The sequence below is a fragment of the Nycticebus coucang genome, chromosome 22, assembly GCF_027406575.1.
Source record: "Nycticebus coucang isolate mNycCou1 chromosome 22, mNycCou1.pri, whole genome shotgun sequence".
Classification (NCBI taxonomy): domain Eukaryota; kingdom Metazoa; phylum Chordata; class Mammalia; order Primates; family Lorisidae; genus Nycticebus; species Nycticebus coucang.
In genome coordinates, this window is record NC_069801.1 from 26,532,104 (window position 1) to 26,555,557 (window position 23,454).

Consider the following 23,454-nt stretch of genomic DNA (forward strand, 5'->3'; position numbering starts at 1 on the left):
CAGCCTGAGCTAGAAAGACCCCATCTTTAAAAATAGCTGGGCATTGTGGCAGGTGCCTGTAGTCCTAGCTACTCAGGAGGCTGAGGCAAGAGAACTGCTTGAGCCCAAGAATTGCTGTGAGCTATGAAGCAATGGCACTCTACCAAGGGCAGGGAGTGGGACTTAATATGCCAAGGAGGACTTTGCCTATTTCAGTAACAAGATGCCTGAAGAATGGTGGCGCTTCCAGCCCAGCTCCCTTTGGTTTTGGGAATAGTAGCCACTTCTTAGAAAACCTCACTGGCAAGGGCATCCCTTCCCAAAGCATGAGAGCTTCAGTTTAGACAAATGATTTAAGCTCACTTTCTCTGGGGAAGAAATGGATTGAAACCAGGACACACAAAGAAGCAACCAAGGGTGTTAAAGCAGCAGCTGAAAAGGTGGCCAAAGATCTGGCTGAGGGATTAGAAGCTCTGGCTCTCTAGACTGTGGACAACTCTGTTCAACTGTTATCCAGCTCAGCAAGCAGCAGATATTTTTCTGTCTGTTTAGATTCAATGAACATTCACCCAATGTCTGCTTTGTGGCAGACATTAGACAAAAGCTTTTCCTCATAAACTTCATTTAATGCTATTTAAGTCTGAGAAGGTGACATTATCAGCTTCCTTTTTCAGATGAGGAAACAGAAGCAGAGTGAATGGCTAACTGGTTGGGATTTATCCTAGGTTCCCTGAACTCCAGAAGCAATGCTGTCTCCACTAGATCAAGCTGCTTTGTCCCCAGGCTCAAGAAAAGCTTGCAGAGAAGCTAAAGGTCATGAGGGCATGGGCTCATCTGTAAGCACACACTTGGACCCCCCTAACCACATGGCTGCTAGTGACCACAAGAAAGGGCTTCCAAGCCAGCCTCAGAATTCAATGTCATTTTTGTAGCTTAGGTTATTTCAAAAAATACAACAGGGGATACAAACTTTTAGCATATTTTATTGATTTAGGGGTGAAACAAGGCAGCATTTGGTCAGTTAAGAAAGGCACCTCATTGCAAATAATACATCACAGTATTGTCAAGTGATCCAGTCACAGGATTTGAGATGGAAAGGACAATCTTTGGATGATAAAGCTTAGGACACTTGCTCGTTTATTTTAAAAAGTCCCTTCACACATCATGTATGAAAGAAGGCAAGCGTGCAGGATTGTGGGATGTGCTGGGTTGCTGTAGAGTGCTCACCCACGAGAGCAGGTGGATTGGTAAATCAATGGTAAGTCAGAGGAAGGGAGGCAGCCCAGCCCCTCTTGCCCCAGACTTCAGTAAACTTGATTTGTTGAGCCACCCCACTCCCCATGAATACATTTCATCTCTTTCAAATGTGGAGATGATTTTTTTATCTTATGGTATGGAGAAACCAGGGTCAGTAGTCAAACCCTCCCTGTTCTAAGTCATAGGACAGAAAGAACAACAGTTTGATTTCCTGTACTCTTGGTCTGGCAACCCATGAGGTTCAGAGATAAAAGCTGAGGTCTCAGGGTACTGTCTTTAAAAAATATTGTTACCAGTCCAGAGTAAATGAAAACCCAATTCCTTAGAAATAATACTGTACCTCCCTATTTCTACCCATATCCTCTGAGCATAATGACTTTTTAAAAAAATTAATTTTCCCCTTTATTTACACTTTAAAATTACCACCCATGTATAAAATAATCTGCCTCACTACAACTACACTGCTGCTCTTCTTAATACTCCTCTTGAGCCCCTCACCAGCCCTCCCTCTCCATCCTCACCATGACCACCCTTCCCCTCTGCCCAGCACCTAAGAGCAGGGATCACGCCGTGGGGTGATGAGCAGTGATGCAGTCTCGCCTGGCCTTCTGTTACTAGGCTGAAATAGAGAGGAAACAAGAGAGAACAAAATGGGTTTTTAAAAAATAAGTACAAATAGAGAAGTCTGGCATGCATGCCCTAGCAACCAAATGCTCTGAACACTGGACATTTCTCTGCCAGATGAAAGCTCTCATGCCTGCTGAGGTTAAGGCTCTGGAATTAAATGAAGTAAAAATATAATCCTAACCATACAGAGAAGGGCATATACATTCTGTGATCTTCTAATTCTTACTGGCAGCCCAAATATCACATGTACGTGTGGGTGCCTGTGTGCACACATTAATCTATGACACGGATGACAAATATTTGGGCAAGGACTATGCACATTCTATTAGCAAACATTCAGGGACCTCAACTTGAGGTCAAGTGTCTCCAACTGTCCTCAACTCCCTAGTCAAAGAGGAGTTGATTCTGACATTCACCCAGAGAAAGATCTCAAACTCCTGCAGGTATAGCCAATAGTTCTGGTTTATTCCTCTTCCTTGTCCATTCCCAGGAATCATGTGCTTCCCAGAAACACACAAAGCCACGCTGAGTTTCCGTTAAGAGTGGGTAGAGTTAGTTTAGAGCTAGGGAAACAAGGCAGAACAGAGGTAGCACTCACTTGGACCAGGCAAAAAGGGAAGCAAGATGGCCACACACCAGTTCCCATGTGGGCAGAAGATAAAGCCCCGGCTAGTTCCACAGATAGCAGGAGAGCTCAGGTCAGATGGGGACTGGGCACTTTAGAATCCATTGCATGGAGTCAGCAGCAGATTATGCTGAGGCAGGAGGCATTATTTACTGGATCTGTCACTGACTTTCTAATGGTTTTTCCAGAGGCCGCTGTTTTTGTGGTCCTTCACAGCAGTCTGTTACTTCATCTGCTTGCCACAAATCAAGCCAGAGACCAAAAGGTACAGCATGGAACCTAGGAAATGCTCAATAGTTGGGGGCGGGGGGAGGCTAAGGTTATAAATACAAGCTGGTTATCCTTACAAGCAGTCTTATTTGGGGGTCATCTTTTCTTGGTCAGTCTGTGGCTTCTGCCATCATAAAATAAGGGGTGAAGAATTGGATCTGAGAGGGAGAGATTGTGGGTTTAAAAGGGACCATTTGAGATTCACATCCGAGAGAGAGACTAGGTTTGAATAAATTCTGATTAAAATGAATCCAAGAATAGATCACCCCCCAAATACTGTTTTGTCTATGCTTGGAAACAAAAGTGAACATTAAAAATAAAAGTAAACAAACCCTACCCTGGTCTCTCTCTGGGGAAGTGGTTTTGGCTGCTCTCAGATGCTCAGCCTAGATGTTCAGAAGAAAATCTGACTCATAAGGAAGGACCTTTTTACCTGGCTTAATCCTTTGACAAAAATTCAGTTTTTAAACCCAAGTCCTGAATGATCCCTACTTTATAGCACCATGATGTAGATCACTAAAATATTCCAACTTGGCCTTGCTCTTTCTATGATGATACCTTCTCCCAGTAATTTCTGGAATTTCTAATGTAAGTGCCTTTTTTCTTCCATTTAGGGAGACAAAATTAATGCTCTCTATCCACACACTGACTCATGTGGCTTTTTACTATGGGCTAGAAAACAAGTGGAATTCTCTGCCAACAATGTGCCATCAGGAACTATGACCCTGTCTAACTTCATATGATTCTAGACTTCTCTTAATCAGCTGTTAGAATAGAATAAATTTTACGATGTTTTGTAATTAGGGTGCCTGGCAGATACCTGGGTTTATTTAGGTCAAAAAATCAAATTAAGGGCGGTGCCTGTGGCTCAGTCGGTAAGGCGCCGGCCCCATATACCGAGGGTGGCGGGTTCGGGCCCGGCCCCGGCCAAACTGCAACCAAAAAACAGCCGGGCGTTGTGGCGGGTGCCTGTAATCCCAGCTACTCGGGAGGCTGAGGCAAGAGAATCGCTTAAGCCCAGGAGTTGGAGGTTGCTGTGAGCTGTGTGAAGCCACGGCACTCTACCGAGAGCCATAGAGTGAGACTCTGTCTCTACAAAAAAAAAAAAAAAAAATCAAATTAAGACTGTGGCTAAAGAGGTAAACAGCTGGTAAAGCAACCTAGCCTGAAACTTACACAGTGGGAGAGAGAACACATACTGACACACACGGATGAGATGAGAGTTGTACATACACCAAAGACACATCAAGCAAGTGCTTTTTTAATCAATACATCAAATGATATTCTTGCTAGCATGAGGAAGCTTCCCTCTGTCTGCCCTGACATTCCCACCCACTCCTTCAACAGGGATAAGAAGAAGAAGAAATTCCTTCCTTTTCAGACCCAACATTAGATAAACATAACCAAGTCTTTACATGTGGCTTTGGAGAAGGCTGCTAGGATGCTCGCAAACACGACGTCAGGAGTCTGGGATGCATCGATAGCAGAATGAATCCCCCGTTTTCTGTAGTACTCCACGAGTGGGGTGGTCTGAGTGTGGTAGGCCTCCAGGCGGATTTTTAAGGCCTTCTCATTATCATCTGATCGACGGATCAAGGGTTCTCCAGTGATCTGAGAACAGCAAGAGGGCAATGAAAGGCCAGGCCTATTAGCAAAGTTTCAATAAATCACCATCTGATTTATACCTGAAGTGGGGTCTGATTTTTTCCTTCTAGGTGGCAAGCGCTTACAACATCCTTATCCCATACCAGATGCATATTTGAGATGGGAATATTCTGTACAGGATGCTATCTCATCCCAAAGCCTATTAGAGGCAAAGACAGGCAATCCAGACCCTCTCCAATAACTTTGCTAATCCTAGGAGCAGACCAGCTGGTCCAGAGAAGTGAGGGAGCCTGCCAGAAACAGCAGCAGTGCGAAAGAGGGCTCATGAGAGGTAGATGGGTAATGCTTTTTCTCACAGCTTTGTGCTCAGGCTGTTCAACTTCTAAGATAAATGCTTCTAGGGTCAAAAGCAAGGAAGACAGAGGCCCCTGAGACTAGGAGGATACATCAAAATTAGAGATATAAATTAGTAATTATAATCTTTGTTGTCTAAATATTTAGCGTATTTACTAGAGTGTCACCAATCAACATTCTAAAAGTGGCAAGTGAAGTGAGAAGAACTCTGGTAGAATTACCAACTTTGCAAAATGTGATTAAGTTGATATAACGGCTCTAAAAACTGTATTTATAGAAGCTGGATGACCTGATGAACCTGTCACATGACAAAGGTAAACCCAGGAAATTCTTACTGTTGCCTCACATGCTCTAAAACAGACCATATGGACTCCTTTTGGTACAGTGACCATGTATGAGACTCCAGGACACAGCAGAGCAGTTAACGTGGAGAGGACATTCTTCTGGAGGACTGATTAGCAAATTTCTCTTCAGTATCATACTCCCGCTACACCTGACTAGTTGACCCCTTAGGGAGCTATGAACCCAGAAAGGGGCTGTTCCTGACAGAAGACAGGTACAACCTGGACACTGGGAAGTAGTTGGCACAAGTAACTACCTTGAGGTCAAGCATCAAGCAATAAACTACCCAAGGAGACACTAAACAGGTCTGCCACTGGCTACCTGATTGATTTCATGGAGATATTTTCCATGGTTTAATGATACTGATAATAAATGAGAAAACAGTGAAGAAAAGGGAAGGAAAGGAAAGAAAAGAAAAGGAAAAAAAAGAAAAGGAAATTTTTTGTCTTAAGTTTACATACATCATCTTTCATGGGCTCCCTAGGAGGGTTGAACTCCTCGTGATAAGAACGACCACTCTTGGGGTGAATCAGCCTGAAAGACAGCAAATGAACATGAGTCAGGTTGACTGAAAGTATCCCCTTGTACCCCAGGGGATTTCTAGGATGACAAGCAGAGACACGCAAGCTAAATATAAGGACCCAGTACCTAGCACCCAGCAGAGAACACAACTATAAGCAGATCTTGCTTAGGAAAACAACTGGGCTTCTAGGAGAACTTACGCTAGTGGCAGAGTGAGTATGTTTCCTATTTTGACCAAATATTATTATTATTTTTTTGGCCGGGGCTGGGTTTGAACTAGCCACCTCCGGCATATGGGACCGGCACCCTACTCCTTGAGCCACAGGCACTGCCCTTGACCAAATATTATAATGAGTATCCGGTGGAAGAGGCAAATTGCTGGTATAACTACCTAATTCAGGACTTGAGAGAAAGAACTCTGGTGCTGGTCTGACACAGCCATTCATTTTTCACCCGTTCATTCAATAAGCATTAAAAAGTGTCTAGTCTGATTCAGTCTATCAGCTGAATCTGGGGGTTACAAAGCAATGAGTCAATATCCCTACTCACAAGCAGTGCTTAGTGGGGAAGACAAATATGGAAATAAATAACTACAACAAATATGATAATCTGGTAGCTGCTGCCAGAGATTTGTACAAAATGCTATGGGGCATAGAAGATAGAGAAGTGAACCCTATTTTCTAACCTAGTTTGGTTATAAAACCAGAAAGGCGCTAACAGGAAAAATATGCCCCAGGGATGCAACAAGACAATGTAGTATACCTTTTTTTTTTTTGTAGAGACAGAGTCTCACTGTACCGCCCTCGGGTAGAGTGCCGTGGCGTCACACGGCTCACAGCAACCTTTTAACTCTTGGGCTTAAGTGATTCTCTTGCCTCAGCCTCCCGAGCAGCTGGGACTACAGGCGCCCGCCACAACGCCCGGCTATTTTTTGGTTGCAGTTTGGCCGGGGCTGGGTTTGAACCCGCCACCCTCGGCATATGGGGCTGGCGCCCTACTCACTGAGCCACAGGCGCCGCCCAGTATACCTTTTTTTATTTTTGAGGCAGAGTCTTACTTTGTTGCCCTCAGTAGAGTGCTCTGGCATTATAGCTCACAGCAACCTCAAACTCTTGGGCTTAAACGATTTCTCTTGCCTCAGCCTCCCAAGTAGCTGGGACTACAGGCAACGCTTGGCTATTATTTGGTTGAAGTTGTCATTGTTGTTTGGCAGACCTGGGCTGGGTTCGAACCTGCCAGCTCTGGTGGCAAGCCATAGTATACCTTTTTGATTACACAGATAAAGAACAGCCTAACTATTATGGAGCTATGTTCAAGTTACCAGGAAAAAAATGACACATTAAACAAGTCATGGAACAGGGAGACCAAGGACACGCATTTACTTGGCATTGAACATTTAGCTGGTAGCTATGTCTGGGCTGACTCCCCAGAGGCAACAGCCCATGTTCCTGACTGGGAATGACCACACCACAGGAGCCATAAAACCTAAAAAGGGAAGGGGACAGGCCAAACTCTGCTCAGCGGCCAGGGCTTGCTCAAGTCCTGTATTTCCCAATTCTCTGCTCTTCTCATGAAGGTCTGTTAGACCAGAGATTCCTAACTTTTTTCACCTCTTTGCATGTACAGAAATAGTGCTTGCACACACCTGGGGGAACTATGGTTACTGCAGGCCTACCAGTTGCTCTGATGGCTGAGGGGATCACTATTTTGGCACATCAGTTGGGAAATCTTGTTTAATTCTATTTAGACTATTAAACCCACACCTTAGTAAAATGTGATACTGCATTTTCATCACACATATTTTGAGAGGAACAAGATGGTCCATTTATGGCATAAGGTGGCAGAGGGAGGGGTGATGTGACAGCAGAGAAAATAAGTTATACTATTGTCCCTTGGTATCCCTGAGGAATTAGTTCCAGGACAGCTCCCCAAAGATACCAAAACCCAAGGATGCTCTCAAATCACTTATAAAAAATAGCATAGTTATTTGCATATCGCCTACCTATATCCTTCTATATACTTTAAATTATCTCTGGATTATTTGTAATACCCAATGTAAATGCTATGTAAAGATTGCTATACTAGATTTTAAAATTTCTATTATTTTCTATTATTGTAGTGTTATTTTTTATTCGTTCTTTTGTTTCAAGTATTTTCCATCCATGGTTGAATCAGACACAGAGGTTTGACTATACTGAGAAGTGAGTGGGCCAATGACTGCAATTATGTTCTCTGAGATTGGGCCCTCCATTATTTGAGTCCCTGGAAAGGTTCCTGTGATGTACCCATTCAAAAGTGGCACCCATTGGGAGATGCACAAAGAGCACAGGCTGCTGGGCTCAGCTACAGCGCCTTTGGAAGGGCTGGGGGCTTGTGATGTGGTATTTCTTCACTTTCTGGACAGCACAAGGTGCACAGCAGCCAGGCTACAACAAACACGACTCTCCCCTCCATATCTTTATGCTGTCTCTCACAAAATTCCAGAATCCATCAGTCTCCAGTTACATATGATGCACTGCTCCTTCCCTGTTCACATCATCCTCTTCATCTTCTTAAAGAGGAATGCCAAGGCTCATTCCCTAGAAGGTGAATGATAGAGAAAAGCCCAATCTCTAAGTTCTCAAATAGATTGGTCTATTAGGTACCAACCAAATTAGCTTCGTGAGCCACTGAGCCTGGCCTGAAGGTATGATAAGGGCTGGGATTCTACAATTAATGCTGCCTTAAGTGTGACACTTTAGATACCTGTTTACTTATCCAGAAAATGGAGATGGTACTAAACATTAAGATAGTGACATCAGAGAGCCAACTGGTAAGATAATTAGGATACCAGAGAGCCAATACTGAATAGATTAAAAACAAAAACCACCATGGGGGCGGGACACAAATACAAAAGGTTCCTTATCTAACAAAAGCAATCAATGTAACCTGGTTCTGTGTACCCTCAATCAATCCCCAACAATTACAACAACAACAACAACAAAAAAATCATACATATTCAAAAAACAAAACATACATATTCATACATATTCAATCATACATATTGAAAAAACAAAACAATGACTCAATATTATTAGAAGTGAAGTCCAAGTTAATTCAGACTATTACAGTGGGGTCCTTATCATCTCAGATTTGAAACAAGATCCATATTAAACCAACTACTTTCTGCCACATTTTCTCCCAACCACCAGAATGTTGGACCAAGAGGCAGAATGCAGACCCCACCACTCATGTGCTGGGTGAACTTGGAAAAACACCTTCACTAGTGCTCTATAAAGGAGGGCGTCACACTAAACCACTCCCTTCTAAACCAAGGGACTGACTCTTTTTTTACCCTCTACAGCAATTCTGCAGTTTGTTCTTCAGGGTCTTTCTGTTCTCTACCACTCAGTCATAGTCAGGGGCCTCCATCACCTCATGTGGATCACAATCAGGATCTCAGATAGGTTGCTTATCTGTTTCCCCTCTCCCCCAATTTAGCTTGGAGACCAGGACCAAGCTAATGTTCTTAGAAAGGTGTTTTTACCACAATGCCCAGTGGCTAAAGATCTCGTGACTCCTGAACTTGTTTTTTTGTTTTTTTTTTTTTTAATGTTGGGGATTCATTGAGGGTACAATAAGCCAGGTTACACTGATTGCAACTGTTCAGTAAAGTCCCTCTTGCAATCATGTCTTGCCCTCCTGAACTTGTTATTAAGTCTACCATCCTCAGTTTGGCAGACCTCTCCAGTCAAGCTCCCATCCTATCTTCCCAAGAACACTCATTCTACCATATCCACTCAGATATGTCTGCTATCAGCCCCAGCTACAGCCCCTCCCCCAACCCATACTTCTGTTTCCATTCCCTTCTGGAAAAGTCTCATTAAAATACTCCTCTAGGAAGGTGATGTTTGATGTTATACCTACCCTAGGCAGCCTTCCTTCCCTCTTGAGAGTCCCCAGGCTCTCCTCTTGGACCTCCTGCTGCACTGAACAGCCCAGAACAGCCTAGGTTCCCCTCTGAGGTCAGAGATAGGCACCACTACGTTGTTCTTCTAGAGCCTCTCCTATTCCTCCACCCTCAGGGTCTAACACTGTGCTATGCAGGAAAAGGTACTCAGAAACTGGCCCATTAATTCACCCCCCCACCTGGTTTTGCTAATTCAGGCTTTGTGCTTCAGGGCCCTAGGCCTGGTAATGTCCCTTCCTAATCAACTTTGTCTACTCTACCCAATGGGGATGCTAATAAACAAAGTCCCTGCATCGAAGGAACCTAGGGATACTGCAAAGCTAGACATTTGGAAAGGAAATTATTATAAGGTAGATCCCACTGTATTCCATATAGCTTTCCAGGATAATATTTCTTTCTTTTTTTTTTTATGGCTTTTGGCTGGGGCTGGGTTTGAACCCACCACCTCCGGCATATGGGACTGGCACCCTACTCCTTGAGCCACAGGCACCGCCCACAGGATAATATTTCTAACTGCTGTCTATTCACACTCTCTTTGGAGGTATCAACTACAGACATGGAAAAGATGTTCAAACTCATTAGGAAATTAAAGTAATAAAGTCTAAAATAAGAAAACATTTTCCTTCTAATTAAATAAAAAAAATTACATGTACTACAATAGACACAGCAGCAACTTAACAGTGGTCAACTGGAAGAAACACAAATATACAAGAATAAGGGAATAATTAAGTAAATGATGGTTTACCTACTGTCAAATATCATGCAGCAATTAAAAATAATGGTCATGGATGTCTGGTTCAAGATGGTGGGCTGACCACCTTCCTGAGACTCCATTAAAATGACAAAGACATAAAAAAGCTACAGCCCACGATAAAGAAGAGAATGGAGGAGGGTCCATTAGAGGATGAGAACTTCCAACATATTTCTGGAAGGCACAAAGCAGATGGCAGAGTGATTAGTGAAATAGGGTAGAGAAAACTGTCCCCTAAAGGAGTGTTGGTCTTTTGGAACAAACATGTTCACAAGTAGAAGCATTTCTGTGTTCAACAATGAGAAACAAACATGTTAAAACAAAACATACATGAAAATATAAGGTGGCTATACTATGAATAATTTTTCCCCCCATTTACTAAATTTTGTGTGGATGGTATAGCAATTCCAACTGAAATCAGATTTAAAAAGCACTGAAATGGAGATACACATGTAAGGAATTTAACATTTCTCAAGCACCTCCTGTAAGCAAGGCTCTCAACTGTGTACTTGGGTACAACAGTTCCTTGAAGCAGTTATGATTAACCCCCTTCTACAACTGAATAATTCTTAGGTTAAGAAACACACTTAAGGTCATAGTTAAAAGGTGACAGGAGAGGCCTGGCATGGTGGCTCATGCCTGTAATCCTAGCACTCTGGGACACTGAGGCAGGTAGATTGCCTTGAGCTCACAGGTTCAAATCCAGCCTGAGTAAGATCAAGATCTGGTCTCTAAAAATAGTAGGGCATTGTGCTGGGCACCTATAGTTCCAGCTACTGGGAGGCTGAGGCAAGAGAATTGCTTAAGCCCAAGAGTTGGAGATTGCTATGTGTGAGCTATGACACAACAGCACTCTATTGAGGGTGACAAAGTGAGACTCTGTCTCAAAAAATAAAAAATAAAATAAAATAAAAGGTGACAGGACTGAGATGCAATCTGACTCCAAATCCCTTGCTTTTCTTACCATATTGACACCTCATGTCACCTCTTGAATGGATGTCACCAAATAAGACCAGTCTGGCACTAAGCTTATGGCTGGGATTAGGCAAAAGCAGTTCTCATAGTCTGACAAAGCTCTGAGAAAGCATGAAAAGAAGGACTTTCAGGGGACCGATACCTTCCTGTGATTCTCCGGATCAGAAGAGAGTCTGGGATGCTGAATTCAATCACAGAATCAAGTTTCTCTTTCCTCTTCTCCATGAGGTCATCAAGCTGTAAAAGAGTGTGTGGCTCACCTAAGCTACCAGAGCTTGGTCAGACCCATCTCCTTTAAAGGAATTAAGAGGTAAATGGCCAATGTTAGCTTTCATACAATAGAGATACAAAACCTAAGCTACTTACCATTTCTGCCTGCCTTACAGTCCGAGGGAAGCCATCTAGAAGAAAACCATTTCTGCATGAAGGAGTCTCCAAATTCTTCTCAATGAGCTCTACTACCATTTCATCGCTTACCTGGAAGGTAAAAACAAAAAGCTTTGGGTGTAAATCCACTAACTAGGTAATATTAGCCCAACTCCAGAGTCAAAAGTTTGTGTGTATATAACCTGATTACTCAACAGCAAGTCTTCTTAACCCAAACACACAAAAATCAAAGTAAATGTAGAGAGGCTCCATTTGGAAGATCCAATTTCACTATTATTTCTGTGACTGCCATATACATGTTTTCTTCCCTTGAAATTCTCCGGTGTCCGCAAAATTCCACTGCTTGTCATCCCACCAAGAGAGCTCTGTGTTGTAGGTTCTGAAGGCCTCTCCTCACATTACAGTCAGAGCCCTAGCCATCAGATAACAGCTTATTAGGATTCAACTATTCACTAGGCACAAGAAAGGTGAGGACACTTGGCTGAAAGATCACCTGAAGAGAGCTCCAGGGGAGAACAGGGGTTGGCCAGAGAGCAGAAAGGTAGCAGCCAGCCTTCCCTGTTTCACAATTTTGATTAGGCTACAGTAACATGACTAAGGTATGTGTTTGGTCACACATCTGGGCCATCCTGGAAATGAGGCAACAGAGTTCACTGTATTGGCAAGAGTGAGTCAGAAGCGAGAACTGAAGATCCACCCAACACACCTACAATCTTCTCTGAAACCCCAATAAGGTTCCCTTCCCAACTTTCAAAAACTGTTTTTTTCCCATGCCTTTATAGAAAGAAAAACTCCCAGTTTATATTATAGTGAAGGCTGCCCATCTTGGCAGCTAATGCTTATTTCTCAGCACTAGCTATGAACTTGGGGACAAAGTACAAGTTCTGCAACTAAATGAAGGCAGGAGATAAGCAATCTCATTGCCACATCCGAATTTTTCTTAGTACACAGTATACTGCCAAGACCCAAAGTCCAAAATATCTAGCTTTCTGACTTGACCCAAGGCCTCACTGTCAGGAAGGTAAAATGAGAAAGAAATGGGTGGGTGGCAGGCAGCAGGAGTATCGTCTGAGATAGCTATATAATCTCAAGCCTAATAAAAGGTAACTTGAGAATGGAAGCAAAGCCCAGCACCTTCCCTAACCAACATTCTAAAATACAAAAAGATAAAATGGCTTCTGAAGGTGATCCCCAGAGTCAAGTTCCAGAATAACTCAGTTATAATTAAGCTCTGACACTAATCAATGAAGATTTGGTAGATAACAGATTATACTTGTCTTATCAGATTAAACTGGTTTTAAACCAAGAGAAAATATATTATGTCCCCCAAGTAGGAAGGATTACCTTTGTCACAACTGCCAAGGAACTTTCTTGTTAGAAATACAGGACACAGAGATACAAAAGTAGGTTAAAAAACACTTCTGTGACTTCCTGAGTCCTCTCTGGAATACATCCCTGAGTTCTAGCCCAGGAAAGATAATTTCATTTTTGGCTCTAAAATTTGGGCATATTACAAAACACATTAGCACAAAAAACCCTTGAGAATACTGTTAAGTACCATAAATTCAGAACAAACCAAATAACTTGCTACTGTAAAAGTTCCTATAATCTGCCAGCTTGTTAAAACACTCTCTAGCACAGGGTTGGTCCAAAAGAACTTTCTTTGATGATGGAAATGTTCTATATCTGTGTTTGATGACTGAAATGTGGCAAATGCAACTGAGGAACTAATACTTAAATTAAATTTAACTTAATCTAAATAGCCTGGTGGCTACCATGCCGGACAGTGCAGATCCAGACTCCGAGGAAGTCTGGTGGCACTCACTGGTACCTCCAAACCTACCAGTTTCCCAGCATCCATAGTTGCCTTCAGCTTTTTTCCCAGCTCTGAGCCAGAAGCCACCATGGCCCTCAGCATATCCCCAGTGGCCAAATGGCAGACACAGAAGTTTTCGGCCAATTTGGGTGCCTGTGGAAAGGAAGACAAAAACCAAGATACAGTTAATAGTGCAGGCCCTGGGGTCAGACTGTCTGGGTGTAAACCTGGTCCTGCTACCCAAAAATAAGACATCCTCCAAAAATAAGACCTACTCACAGGAAAGATAAGACGTCCCCTGAAAATAAGACCTAGCGCATCTTTGGGAGCACACCTTAATATAAGACACTGTCTTATTTTCGGGGAAACAGGGTATTTATTGGCTATGTAAACTTAAACAAATGCCTACTTCCTCACTCATAACAGGGATAAAAGTACCTTATGTTAATACATTATAGGATCATAGTAAGGATTACATGATAATACACGTAAAGCACTTAAAACAGTGTACCTAGCACACGGAAGCCATCATAGATGTTAGCTATTACCACTACCACACTAGTGACACACAAGCCTCAGTTTCCCTGTTATAAATGGGAAGAATAAAAATAACAGTGCCGTAATTCATATGGTTGCTGTGAAGTTTAAATGAGATCATGTATATAAAGCACTCAGCACAATGCACGGCCCATAACACGTGCCCAATAAATATTCCCCACAGGAAAGAATGTGTTCTGGTCAAGTGCTACAGCCACTGGGTGGGAGGCAGCTGGGAGCAGAGTAAAGAAAACAGGTTTGCCCCCAGGCAAAAGTGGGTTCTTCCCTTTCCCTGTCACCAGGTAGCTGCTTTGTCTTGAATAAATAATTTAACTTCTCAAAGGCTTAGTTTCCTCATATGTTTAAGATGAAAAAAGGCAAAAAAAAAAAAAAAATCCAGTTTGGAAGGCAGCTGTAAGGATTAGGTGAGGTATATTATGAAGAGCTCTTGGCAAATAGCAAGCACTTACATATGTGTTTTAGTTTTAGGCGGCATCATGGCCTTTTGGTTAAGAGCCTGGGCTTCAAAGTCAAATTGCCTGTATTTTTTCTTTTTTTGTAGAGACAGAGTTTCACTTTATGGCCCTCGGTAGAGTGCCGTGGCCTCACACAGCTCACAGCAACCTCCAACTCCTGGGCTTAAGCGATTCTCTTTCCTCAGCCTCCCGAGTAGCTGGGACTACAGGTGCCCGCCACAACGCCCGGCTATTGTTTTGGTTGCAGTTTTTTAAACTCCAGGTCCACCAATCACTACATTTGTGACTTGAGAAGTCCCTTTACCTTTCTAAGTTTTAAATTTCCTCTAAGTAAAATGGAGATGGTAATAGTACCTATATCATTGGATTGATGACAAGATTATACAGAATTCAGCTTATGCAGGCCCCAGCACATGGGTTAATGCTCAGTGAGCATTAACTGCTACCATATATTCATTTTATATTCATTCATTCTATATATTCTATATTTATTCACACAGGAAAGAAAACATTTACTGATGCCTCTTCCAAAAACCCTGTTGGAAGCCAGGGAAACAGATGAATAGGAAGGAGACAGAGACCCTGTCCTCAAAGAGATCAGAGTCTGATAAACTACATATCAGAATGCAGAATTAGAACAGCTTGAGACCCAGGACAGTTCAACATCAGTTTTGTACGGGGAAAAAAGAATGTGGAATTCACAGTACAAGGAGCTCAATCTTAGTTTTCTGGCTCAACTGTTTTATAAAATAAGTAGGTTTGGATCCCTGTTCAAACAAGTTTATTGAGAGTTTTCTTAGGGGCACTCTTAGGTACACAGAATAAAAATTAAATAGATGGGGCTCAATGCAGAAAATTCTGGTTTCTAATTCATGGACTGATTTAGTTCAAGCAAAGATATGCCTTCACAGCAAAACAGAACCCACATGAGAAGTCATTAAAAACTGTACACTTCAGAAAATGAATGAAGGTTGAGATTAGGACCCCTGCAATGGAAAACCAAGCTGGCACTGTGGCTATATACTTAAGAGATGGCACTTTTGGCCAGTCTTTTTCCTTGGTTGTTAAAATTAACCTGGGTGAACAATTTGGAGGTCAGGCTTGCTCAAGTGGAAAGGCTGACCAAAATATCACACAGAACTGTTAGTACAGAGCCTTCTCTATTTTTATCACTCCCAAACTGCAGGACTCTTGTGCACTGTTCCAGGTGATTAAATTCTACAGCCATATGGAAGAATACACGCTAAGGGGTAAGGAAACAAATTCTTTCATTTTCTCCTGAATGCATGGAAATCCCTGCAGTAAGCTACAAAAAGGATGTATTGGTTTTGGAGTCAGATTTATACTTGATTCCTGGCTAAGGCACTCAAATAGCTGTGTGATCTTGGCCTAGTTACTTAACTTCTCTGAGTGTCAGTTTCCTTACCCACTGAATGGGGTAATGACTACTAGTCAAAAGCATCAGACACAAAATAGACATTCAATAAACAAAAAGCCTCCGTTCATGGCCTTTCTTCTTCGCATCACTCTTTATTTACAGACTTCAAAGTGTGATGAAATAACTTTATGATAGTCTCCTCACACTTCAGACTTAAGTTTTGGAATATCACTTCTCAGACTCTAAAATCACTTGGAGAGTGCTGTTAAAAATCCAGATTCTGATTCCACAGGATGGGGCCCAACTATCTGCATTTTATGAAAGCCTCCAGGCACGGATGGGCAGCTAGACAATGAATGACACGTCTCAGACCAGGGTTCAAGAATCCACAATCGAGCACACAATCACACTCTGTTGCTGCTGGCCAAAGACTGTTGCTGAGTCCAAGAAACAGGCTCATCACCTCTGTGATGGAAAGAGGTGGAAAACTTTTTGGGGGAATGTGTGTGAAGAGCTAGAACCACTAGAGAGGCAGCATAGTAGGTGTGGTGGTTCTCAAACTTGGTGTATGATCAGAATCATCCAGGGCACCTGCCAGTCCACCCCTAAAGTCTGTGATTGCCTGGTTCTCAGGTAGTGCCTCAGGGCTCTGATGGATGTAGTTTGCGAGTCCTGGGGTAGTGGCAAGAGGCTGGGTTTTATAGTGGTAAAGACTTGAGCTGGGAACTGGGCTCTACCCTTACTCAGTGTCACCCTGAACAAGTTACATAATTTTCCTAAGTTTCTTCAGATAACAGAAGACAGAACAGATAACATCTACTTTCAGAGCTGTTGTGGGGATTTATAAGATTATGTATGCAAAAAGATCCGGCACAGGGAAATAAGGGGAAACAGCCTTCAAGATTTCCTAAACTTGGGCGGCGCCTGTGGCTCAGTCGGTAGGGCGCCGGCCCCATATACCAAGGGTGGCGGGTTCAAACCCGGCCCCGGCTGAACTGCAAACCAAAAAAAAAAAAAAAAAAAATAGCTGGGCGTTGTGGCGGGCACCTGTAGTCCCAGCTACTCGGGAGGCTGAGGCAAGAGAATCGCTTAAGCCCAGGAGCTGGAGGTTGCTGTGAGCTGTGTGATGCCATGGCACTCTACCGAGGGTGATAAAGTGAAAAAAAAAAGATTTCCTAAACTCACCTGTTTTCTCATCTTGTAATCATCTTTCTTCCTCTAGTCTTTCCCACTCCTATTGCCTATGCTCCTGCACATGCAGCTAGAATTATACCCTACTCTTTTCTGTAGTCAAATGCTGAGTATTTGCCTCTCACCAAAAAATATCCTCAACTATCCCCTTCTTCCTCTGAAGGAAAGACATCAACATCAGCTAACTTTGGGCGTCTGCAACATGTCAAGCAATTCTCCACGCACTGTTTTACAGTAGTATGCATAATATATAATAAACCATGAGGTGGGAACTAATTTATCTGTATTTTACAGATAAAATTCAGAGGCTAAGTTGCCCCAAATTACACAGCTAGTAACAGCAGAGCTGGCAACTGGCTCCAAGACTGTCAAGCCCTAGCTCCTCTCCATTATACTGTGATTTTTAAACAAACAACCCATAAAGCCTTAGTGGTTCTCCTTAAGGGAGGGGGGTGTGTGTGTGTCTGAAAGGGAACATAGGAGGACTTCACATGTGCTGGCAATGTTCTATTTCTTGATAATGGGTGTAAGCTACACAAGATTCACGTTGTAAAAATCCATCAAGCTGCTGGCTCGTAATACTCACAACTTTCTTTGTGTATATCATATACATAGAGAAAAAGAAAAAAGTCACAGAAACGTATGTTTGAATTTCAGTTTTGAGGGCGGCACCTGTGGCTCAAAGGTGTAGGGCCCCATGTTCCGGAGGTGTGGGTTCAAACCCAGCCCCAGCCAAAAACCGCAGAAAAAAAAAAAAAAAGAAAAAGTATGAATTTCAGCTTTGCCTCTTAACTTATTGGGAATATCATTACCAGCCTCACTGGGTGGGCAGGAGAATAAACAGGAGACCTTCAACAAATAATCATTCTATCCCTAACTAAACCCAGCATCTGTCAGTCTCTCATCTGACGCTGCCCTGAACTGGTGTGTATTTTTTTCATGGATATTCATTTCTGCCTATCCAACTAGATTACACAGCAACAAGGTAAAATGATGACTCTACTCAAGAGTCAGACAGGAGTTCAAATCCAACCTTTGCTACTATGTGATCTGGGGCAAGATACAGCCTCAGATTCTTTATCAGTAAAAGATACCTATATACTTCCTAGTGTTGAAGGATTAAATCAGATGAGGCATTTAAAGTCTTTAGCCTGGGGTCTGTGACATAATTGAGTAAAGGGTGATTATGCTAATTATTTTATTCTCCTGACATGCGTAGAGGGGAAAATTTTAACCTGAGACAGTAGACGGCAGTAGAAAGAGAAGAACTTTAGAGTCATTCAGTTGCAAGCTCAGCCAACTACATGCTACATAGCTCAGAGAATAGCCATTTGAACTTCAGTTTCTCCAACTGTAAAAGGGGAATAAGAACATGGGTCTCCCAGAATTGTTGTATCACTGCACTGACATAAGTAACAAGCCAATCCTGTAGCTGACTGCCTAAGTGCACCTGGCCTCAAAAGAATTGGCATAAATTTGACACATAGAAGAAATGAGAAGGGATTGGCAGGAAAGGCAAGAAACATACCTTTGGTTTTGACCACACTGCAGGAATATCCAACCCCAAAAGGGAGACAGGGAAATGAAGTTATTTAAATAAAATAACAAATCCAAGTATTCTTTGGGTTTTTAACCAAAGAACATTTTAAACATTATGTTGATGCAAAAACGTGTAGTTTTCAAGTGTTTTAGTTAAAAGCGGAGTTTTAAAAGGAAACATTATTTCGGCTAACATAATATACATGAAATACTGACTTATGCAGGTGTAAGAGGAAGTGCTAGCAGGGGGAAGGGAAATATTACTGAGTGGACACTATTCGCTAACCCCACGTTAGGGATTTTATTGAGACAGAGTCTCACTGTCACCCTTGGTAGAGTGCCGTAGTGTCATAGCTCACAGCAACCTCAAACTCTTGGGCTCAAGTGATCCTCTTGTCTCAGCCTCCCGAGTAGCTAGGACTACAGGCATGTACCACAATGCCTGGCTATTTTTTTTTTTTTTTTGTAGAGACAGAGTCTCACTTTATGGCCCTCGGTAGAGTGCCGTGGCCTCACACAGCTCACAGCAACCTCCAGCTCCTGGGCTTAAGCGATTCTCTTGCCTCAGCCTCCCGAGTAGCTGGGACTACAGGCGCCCGCCACAATGCCCGGCTATTTTTGGGTTGCAGTTTGGCTGGGGCCGGGTTTGAACCCGCCACCCTTGGGATATGGGGCCGGTGCCTTATCGACTGAGCCACAGGCACCGCCCAATGCCTGGCTATTTTTTAGAGATGGGCTCTCACTCTTGCTCAGGCTGGTCTTGAACTCCTGAGTTCAAGTTATCTACCTGCCTCAGCCTCCCAGAGTGCTAGGATTATAGGTGTGAGCCTCTGTGCCCGGCCAGCCACGTTAGGGATTTTACATCAAAGATTGCAAACATCTACCAACTGTGGCCAAACAGACCATGCAAATGAAGGGAGTAAGACAAATGTAAGCCATAGGCAATGAAGAGGACTGTGCATGGAACAGGAGAGTACATGGACCATCCAAAGTGACAACACTACTCAGCTGCAAGGAAGTGACTACTGACATATTGGAATGGAGGACCATCACTGCCAGATCTGATTTCTCAAGAGAAACTGGAGCTCTGGATTTTAAAGAAAAATTTCACAATCGAAAACACTCTGTGGTTAACTTAATTTTCTGAAAGCTGACAAACAGAAGAAATCAAGCATTTATCCTGCCTTTTCTGTACAAACCATAACACTGGGTAACCAAACAGTAGAGGGGGAAAGTTTCTCTTTATAGAAATATTTCAGCTAATAAATGAACAAGGAATGACATAATTATTTTGCCGTTTTGCCACTAATAATGAATTACTGGACCTTGGCATTGAATTGCCATGGCTACAAACACCAGAGACAAGCAGGCACCACATGCCTCCTAATGGAGCACAGCGCCATCTGTGTAGTCAGGCCAAAAAACTGAACCCGAATCAAATTAATTGTATGGATCAAACTATTAATTCATGGGAAATAGGACAGAGGAATATGTTAAATACACCCCGGGTACACAAGGGGAAATTCTTAGAATGAGTGATAATACTTCCAAGACAAATAACCCAGGGAACTTAATAAGGAGACTTAAAATCATCACATTTGCAAGACAAATGTACATTTGAACACTGACTGCTATTAAAAATGACTAATTTTTAGGCCAGGCGCTGTGGCTCACACCTGTAATCCTAGCACTCTGGGAGGCTGAGCGGCTGGATTGCTTGAGCTCAGGAGTTGGAGATCAGCTTGAGCTAAAGGGAGACCCTGTCTCTAAAAATAGCCAGGTGTTGTGGTGCACACCTGTAGTACCAACTACTTGAGAGGCTGAGACAAGCGAATCACTTGAGCCCAAGAGTTTGAGGTTGCTGTGAGGTGTGATGCCAGGGCACTCCACTGAGGATGACAAAGTGAGGCTGTCTCAAAAAAAAAAAAAAAAAGATTATTAATTTTTAAGGGAATACCATGTTTACGTTTAATAAAACCCTTCTCTTTTAGAGATCCATGCTGAAGTATTCACAAATGAAATGTTATGATGCCTGAGAGCTGCTTATTAACAATTTGTGTTGGAAAAGTGGATGGGAAGCAATGGCCACCAGTTGATGTTTGCTGGGGCTGGATAATGGGTACATGGTGCTCATTATACTATTCTGTCTTCTTTTGTGTATTCAAAACTCTTCATAATTAAAAGTAAGGGTGTGTGGGATGTACCTGTTGGCTACATGCTGCTGCAGGCAGCAACTTTGCAACTTCTGATTTATGAGTTTTTTTTTTAAACTCCATAAAACTACGTACAACCACTAGTATTCCTATTGGCCCAACCCTGGAAAAGAAGGTATACAGAGGTTAAATGGCTTGTGTAAATCTTACCCTTTCCTCGATTCCCAGCTCTTATCACATCTCTTCTACTTCCACAAAGCCTTCTCTTAACTCCTACCATACATGTACCCTCATAAATCAGTGCATTAAATATAATTTTCTTCAAAACTACCTGAATAAATCATCTCTTATACCAAAATACATCTAAATTGAAGGGTGTGGAGATGTGTTACTAAGATAAGGGCATCACTATTTATTGAGCACTGCTACATGCCAGGTGTTATCTAGGTACTTATGGGTGCTTTATACACACATATAATCTTCCAGTCTCCTTGTGAACTTTTAGTCAGTGTGGGCAAAGACCTTATCCATCTTGTTCACTGCTTTATCTCCAATGTTAGGTGCTCATGAAATGTTAAATGAGTAAAATAGGTATTAATCCCACGGTTTCAGGAGAGAACAAGGCACAGAAATTACATAGTTTGCTAGACTAAAAGGCCCTTGTCTCAGTACTGAGATGGGCTGTCCATTTCATAATTACTGAAATCATTAACTTCAATATGAGTTAAGAAAAAAAAAATCAATACATTTGAGCTACACTGTTTCTACTTGGTCACTCAGCAAAGTCTAGAGCCTGGGATTAAACATCCCTAGGCTACAGGTTACGTAATAAATAAGTGTGGCAGCACCAGGAAAGAGATGTCAGCAACACTGAGGACAGAGATTAGGTACCCATGAGCTCCAAGGAAGAAACAGCTAAGTCTATGGAGACAAAAGAGAAAGCAATCTTTCCTGATCTACTGCCCAGAGACAGAAAGCAAAGTCAAAGGAATGAACTGAGTGTTCGAGACCTGTCTTTTGCTTATCACCCACATTATTCTGTGACATTCATCCCTATCAAATACCAAGTAATGTGTTGGGTGACACAGGGGGTCCTAAGAATGAGTAAAACAGTCTGTTGGGTCAAGATTTTTTTTTTTTGAGACAGAGTCTTACTCTGTTGCCCTCAACAAGTGCCATGGTGTAATAGCTCACAGCAACCTCAAATTCCTGGGGTCAAGCTATCTTCTTGTCTCAGCCTCCCAAGTAGCTGGGACTTCAGATGCCTGCCAAAACACCTGCCTAATTTTTCTATTTTTGGTAGAGATGGAGTCTCACTCTTTCTTGCTAAAGCTGGTCTCAAAGTCCCGAGCTCTAGTGATCCTCCCAGAGTGCTAGGATTACAGGTGTGAGCTACTGGACCTGCTAGCCAAGATTCTTTAAACTTGGCAAGTGCTAGGAAGAGTACAGTAGACCCAGATACCCATTCACTTGGGAGCTCAGCTTTCAAGGCATTCCCTTTTTAGAGCCTAACAAGAAGCAAGAGCCAGAACCTAGAGCCTGGGGGGCAATGCCAGACCCTAGTAGTAAGATATGGAGGGGGTCCAGATGCCAAGTGAGGCTCCTGCAATTTGCTACTAGGGTAGTAGGTAACTTCAGACTGTAATCCTTCTGAAGCCCCATGGCTCCTTGGGGGTCCCAGGCACATGAAACCAATTTCACTAACTTGGGAAAGAGACCTGACCTCGCTGAGCCTTCTCTTACCTGGTGATGGAGGAAATTTCAGGCTCACCTAAAATCATTTCGAATCATCCTGAGCTGCTTAGCTTTCACTGGCTTCAGATCCCAATCCCAAGGAGAGGCACACTGAGCATTTCCAATCATTAATCTGGGCACTTGTGGAAGGTTCTGACTCAGGGTCCTAACCAGAACCTCCATAGTTTCCCCAGGCTATAATCCAATTTTTATACACACACCCCCTCCCCCAAGTATCAGATAAATAGGGACAGCCTTAAATTTTTCTCCCATCCCCCCACTTTAACTGGCTCACACAGATCATACCTCACTTCTCTTGGCAGTGCCCCTAATCAGCACGTCAGGTCCCACTCTGCTAGCTCCTGTCATTAATCATTATCAAAGTAAGTTCCCCTATCCCTAGTGCCTAGAAGGTAATCTTGATTCTGGACAATTTGCCCTCAACTCGCAGGGAGTATGAGCCATAAAGCTTCTTGCCTTCGTTCAGCCTGTGATCCAGATGCCTTAGTCCCGGGCTCACCTATCCCTCAGATCTTTCGGTCCCTAACCTAATCGGCCCTCAGATCCCCACTCGACACAAGTTAAATCCCTCAAGCACGCCAAGCCTAATTTAAGACTTCCACAACTTCCAATTTGAACACTCCCCCAAATTCCTCATCAGAACCCGAGACTCAGGCCAGTCCCCTAGGCCTCAGCCCACCGCCCGCTCCCGGGCAAGAAAAGAGCTTCCGGCTCTCCGGCCGCCCTGACCTTGGAGTTCGTGGGCTCTGCCGCCATGCCCGGTGCCGCCGCTCACCTGGGTACCTTTGCCCGCCCCGGGAGGCCCCAACAGCACGGCCCGGATGCCTTTAGGATACTCGGGCTCGGCCACTGGTGCGTTGGGAGCCATGCCAGCCAAAACCTCTCACCGCCTGCGGTCCACACAGCTCGCAGGTCCAGGGCTTCCAGGCCAGCAAGGCACGCACGCCACGCACGCCCAGCTCACAC

At 43.2% G+C, this 23,454-nt stretch overlaps 1 protein-coding gene across 3 annotated transcripts; it reads right to left on the minus strand.

The window, feature by feature from the left end:
- Positions 1-942: 942 nt before the first annotated feature.
- Positions 943-23,454, minus strand: AK2 (adenylate kinase 2). 3 transcript variants are annotated; one of them, XM_053575506.1, is made up of 7 exons: positions 23,264-23,453; positions 13,487-13,612; positions 11,623-11,733; positions 11,399-11,493; positions 5,521-5,593; positions 4,174-4,369; positions 943-1,855 (listed from the first exon to the last, which is right to left on the minus strand). In XM_053575506.1, the coding sequence occupies exons 1-7, from the start codon at positions 23,354-23,356 to the stop codon at positions 1,851-1,853; spliced, it is 699 nt and encodes a 232-aa protein (XP_053431481.1). In that variant the 5' UTR covers positions 23,357-23,453; the 3' UTR covers positions 943-1,850. The 3 variants fall into 3 exon arrangements, with proteins under 3 accessions (XP_053431481.1, XP_053431480.1, XP_053431482.1); XM_053575505.1 differs by lacking the exon at positions 943-1,855 and having other exon boundaries at positions 4,001-4,369; positions 23,264-23,454; XM_053575507.1 differs by lacking the exon at positions 943-1,855 and having other exon boundaries at positions 4,001-4,369; positions 23,218-23,356.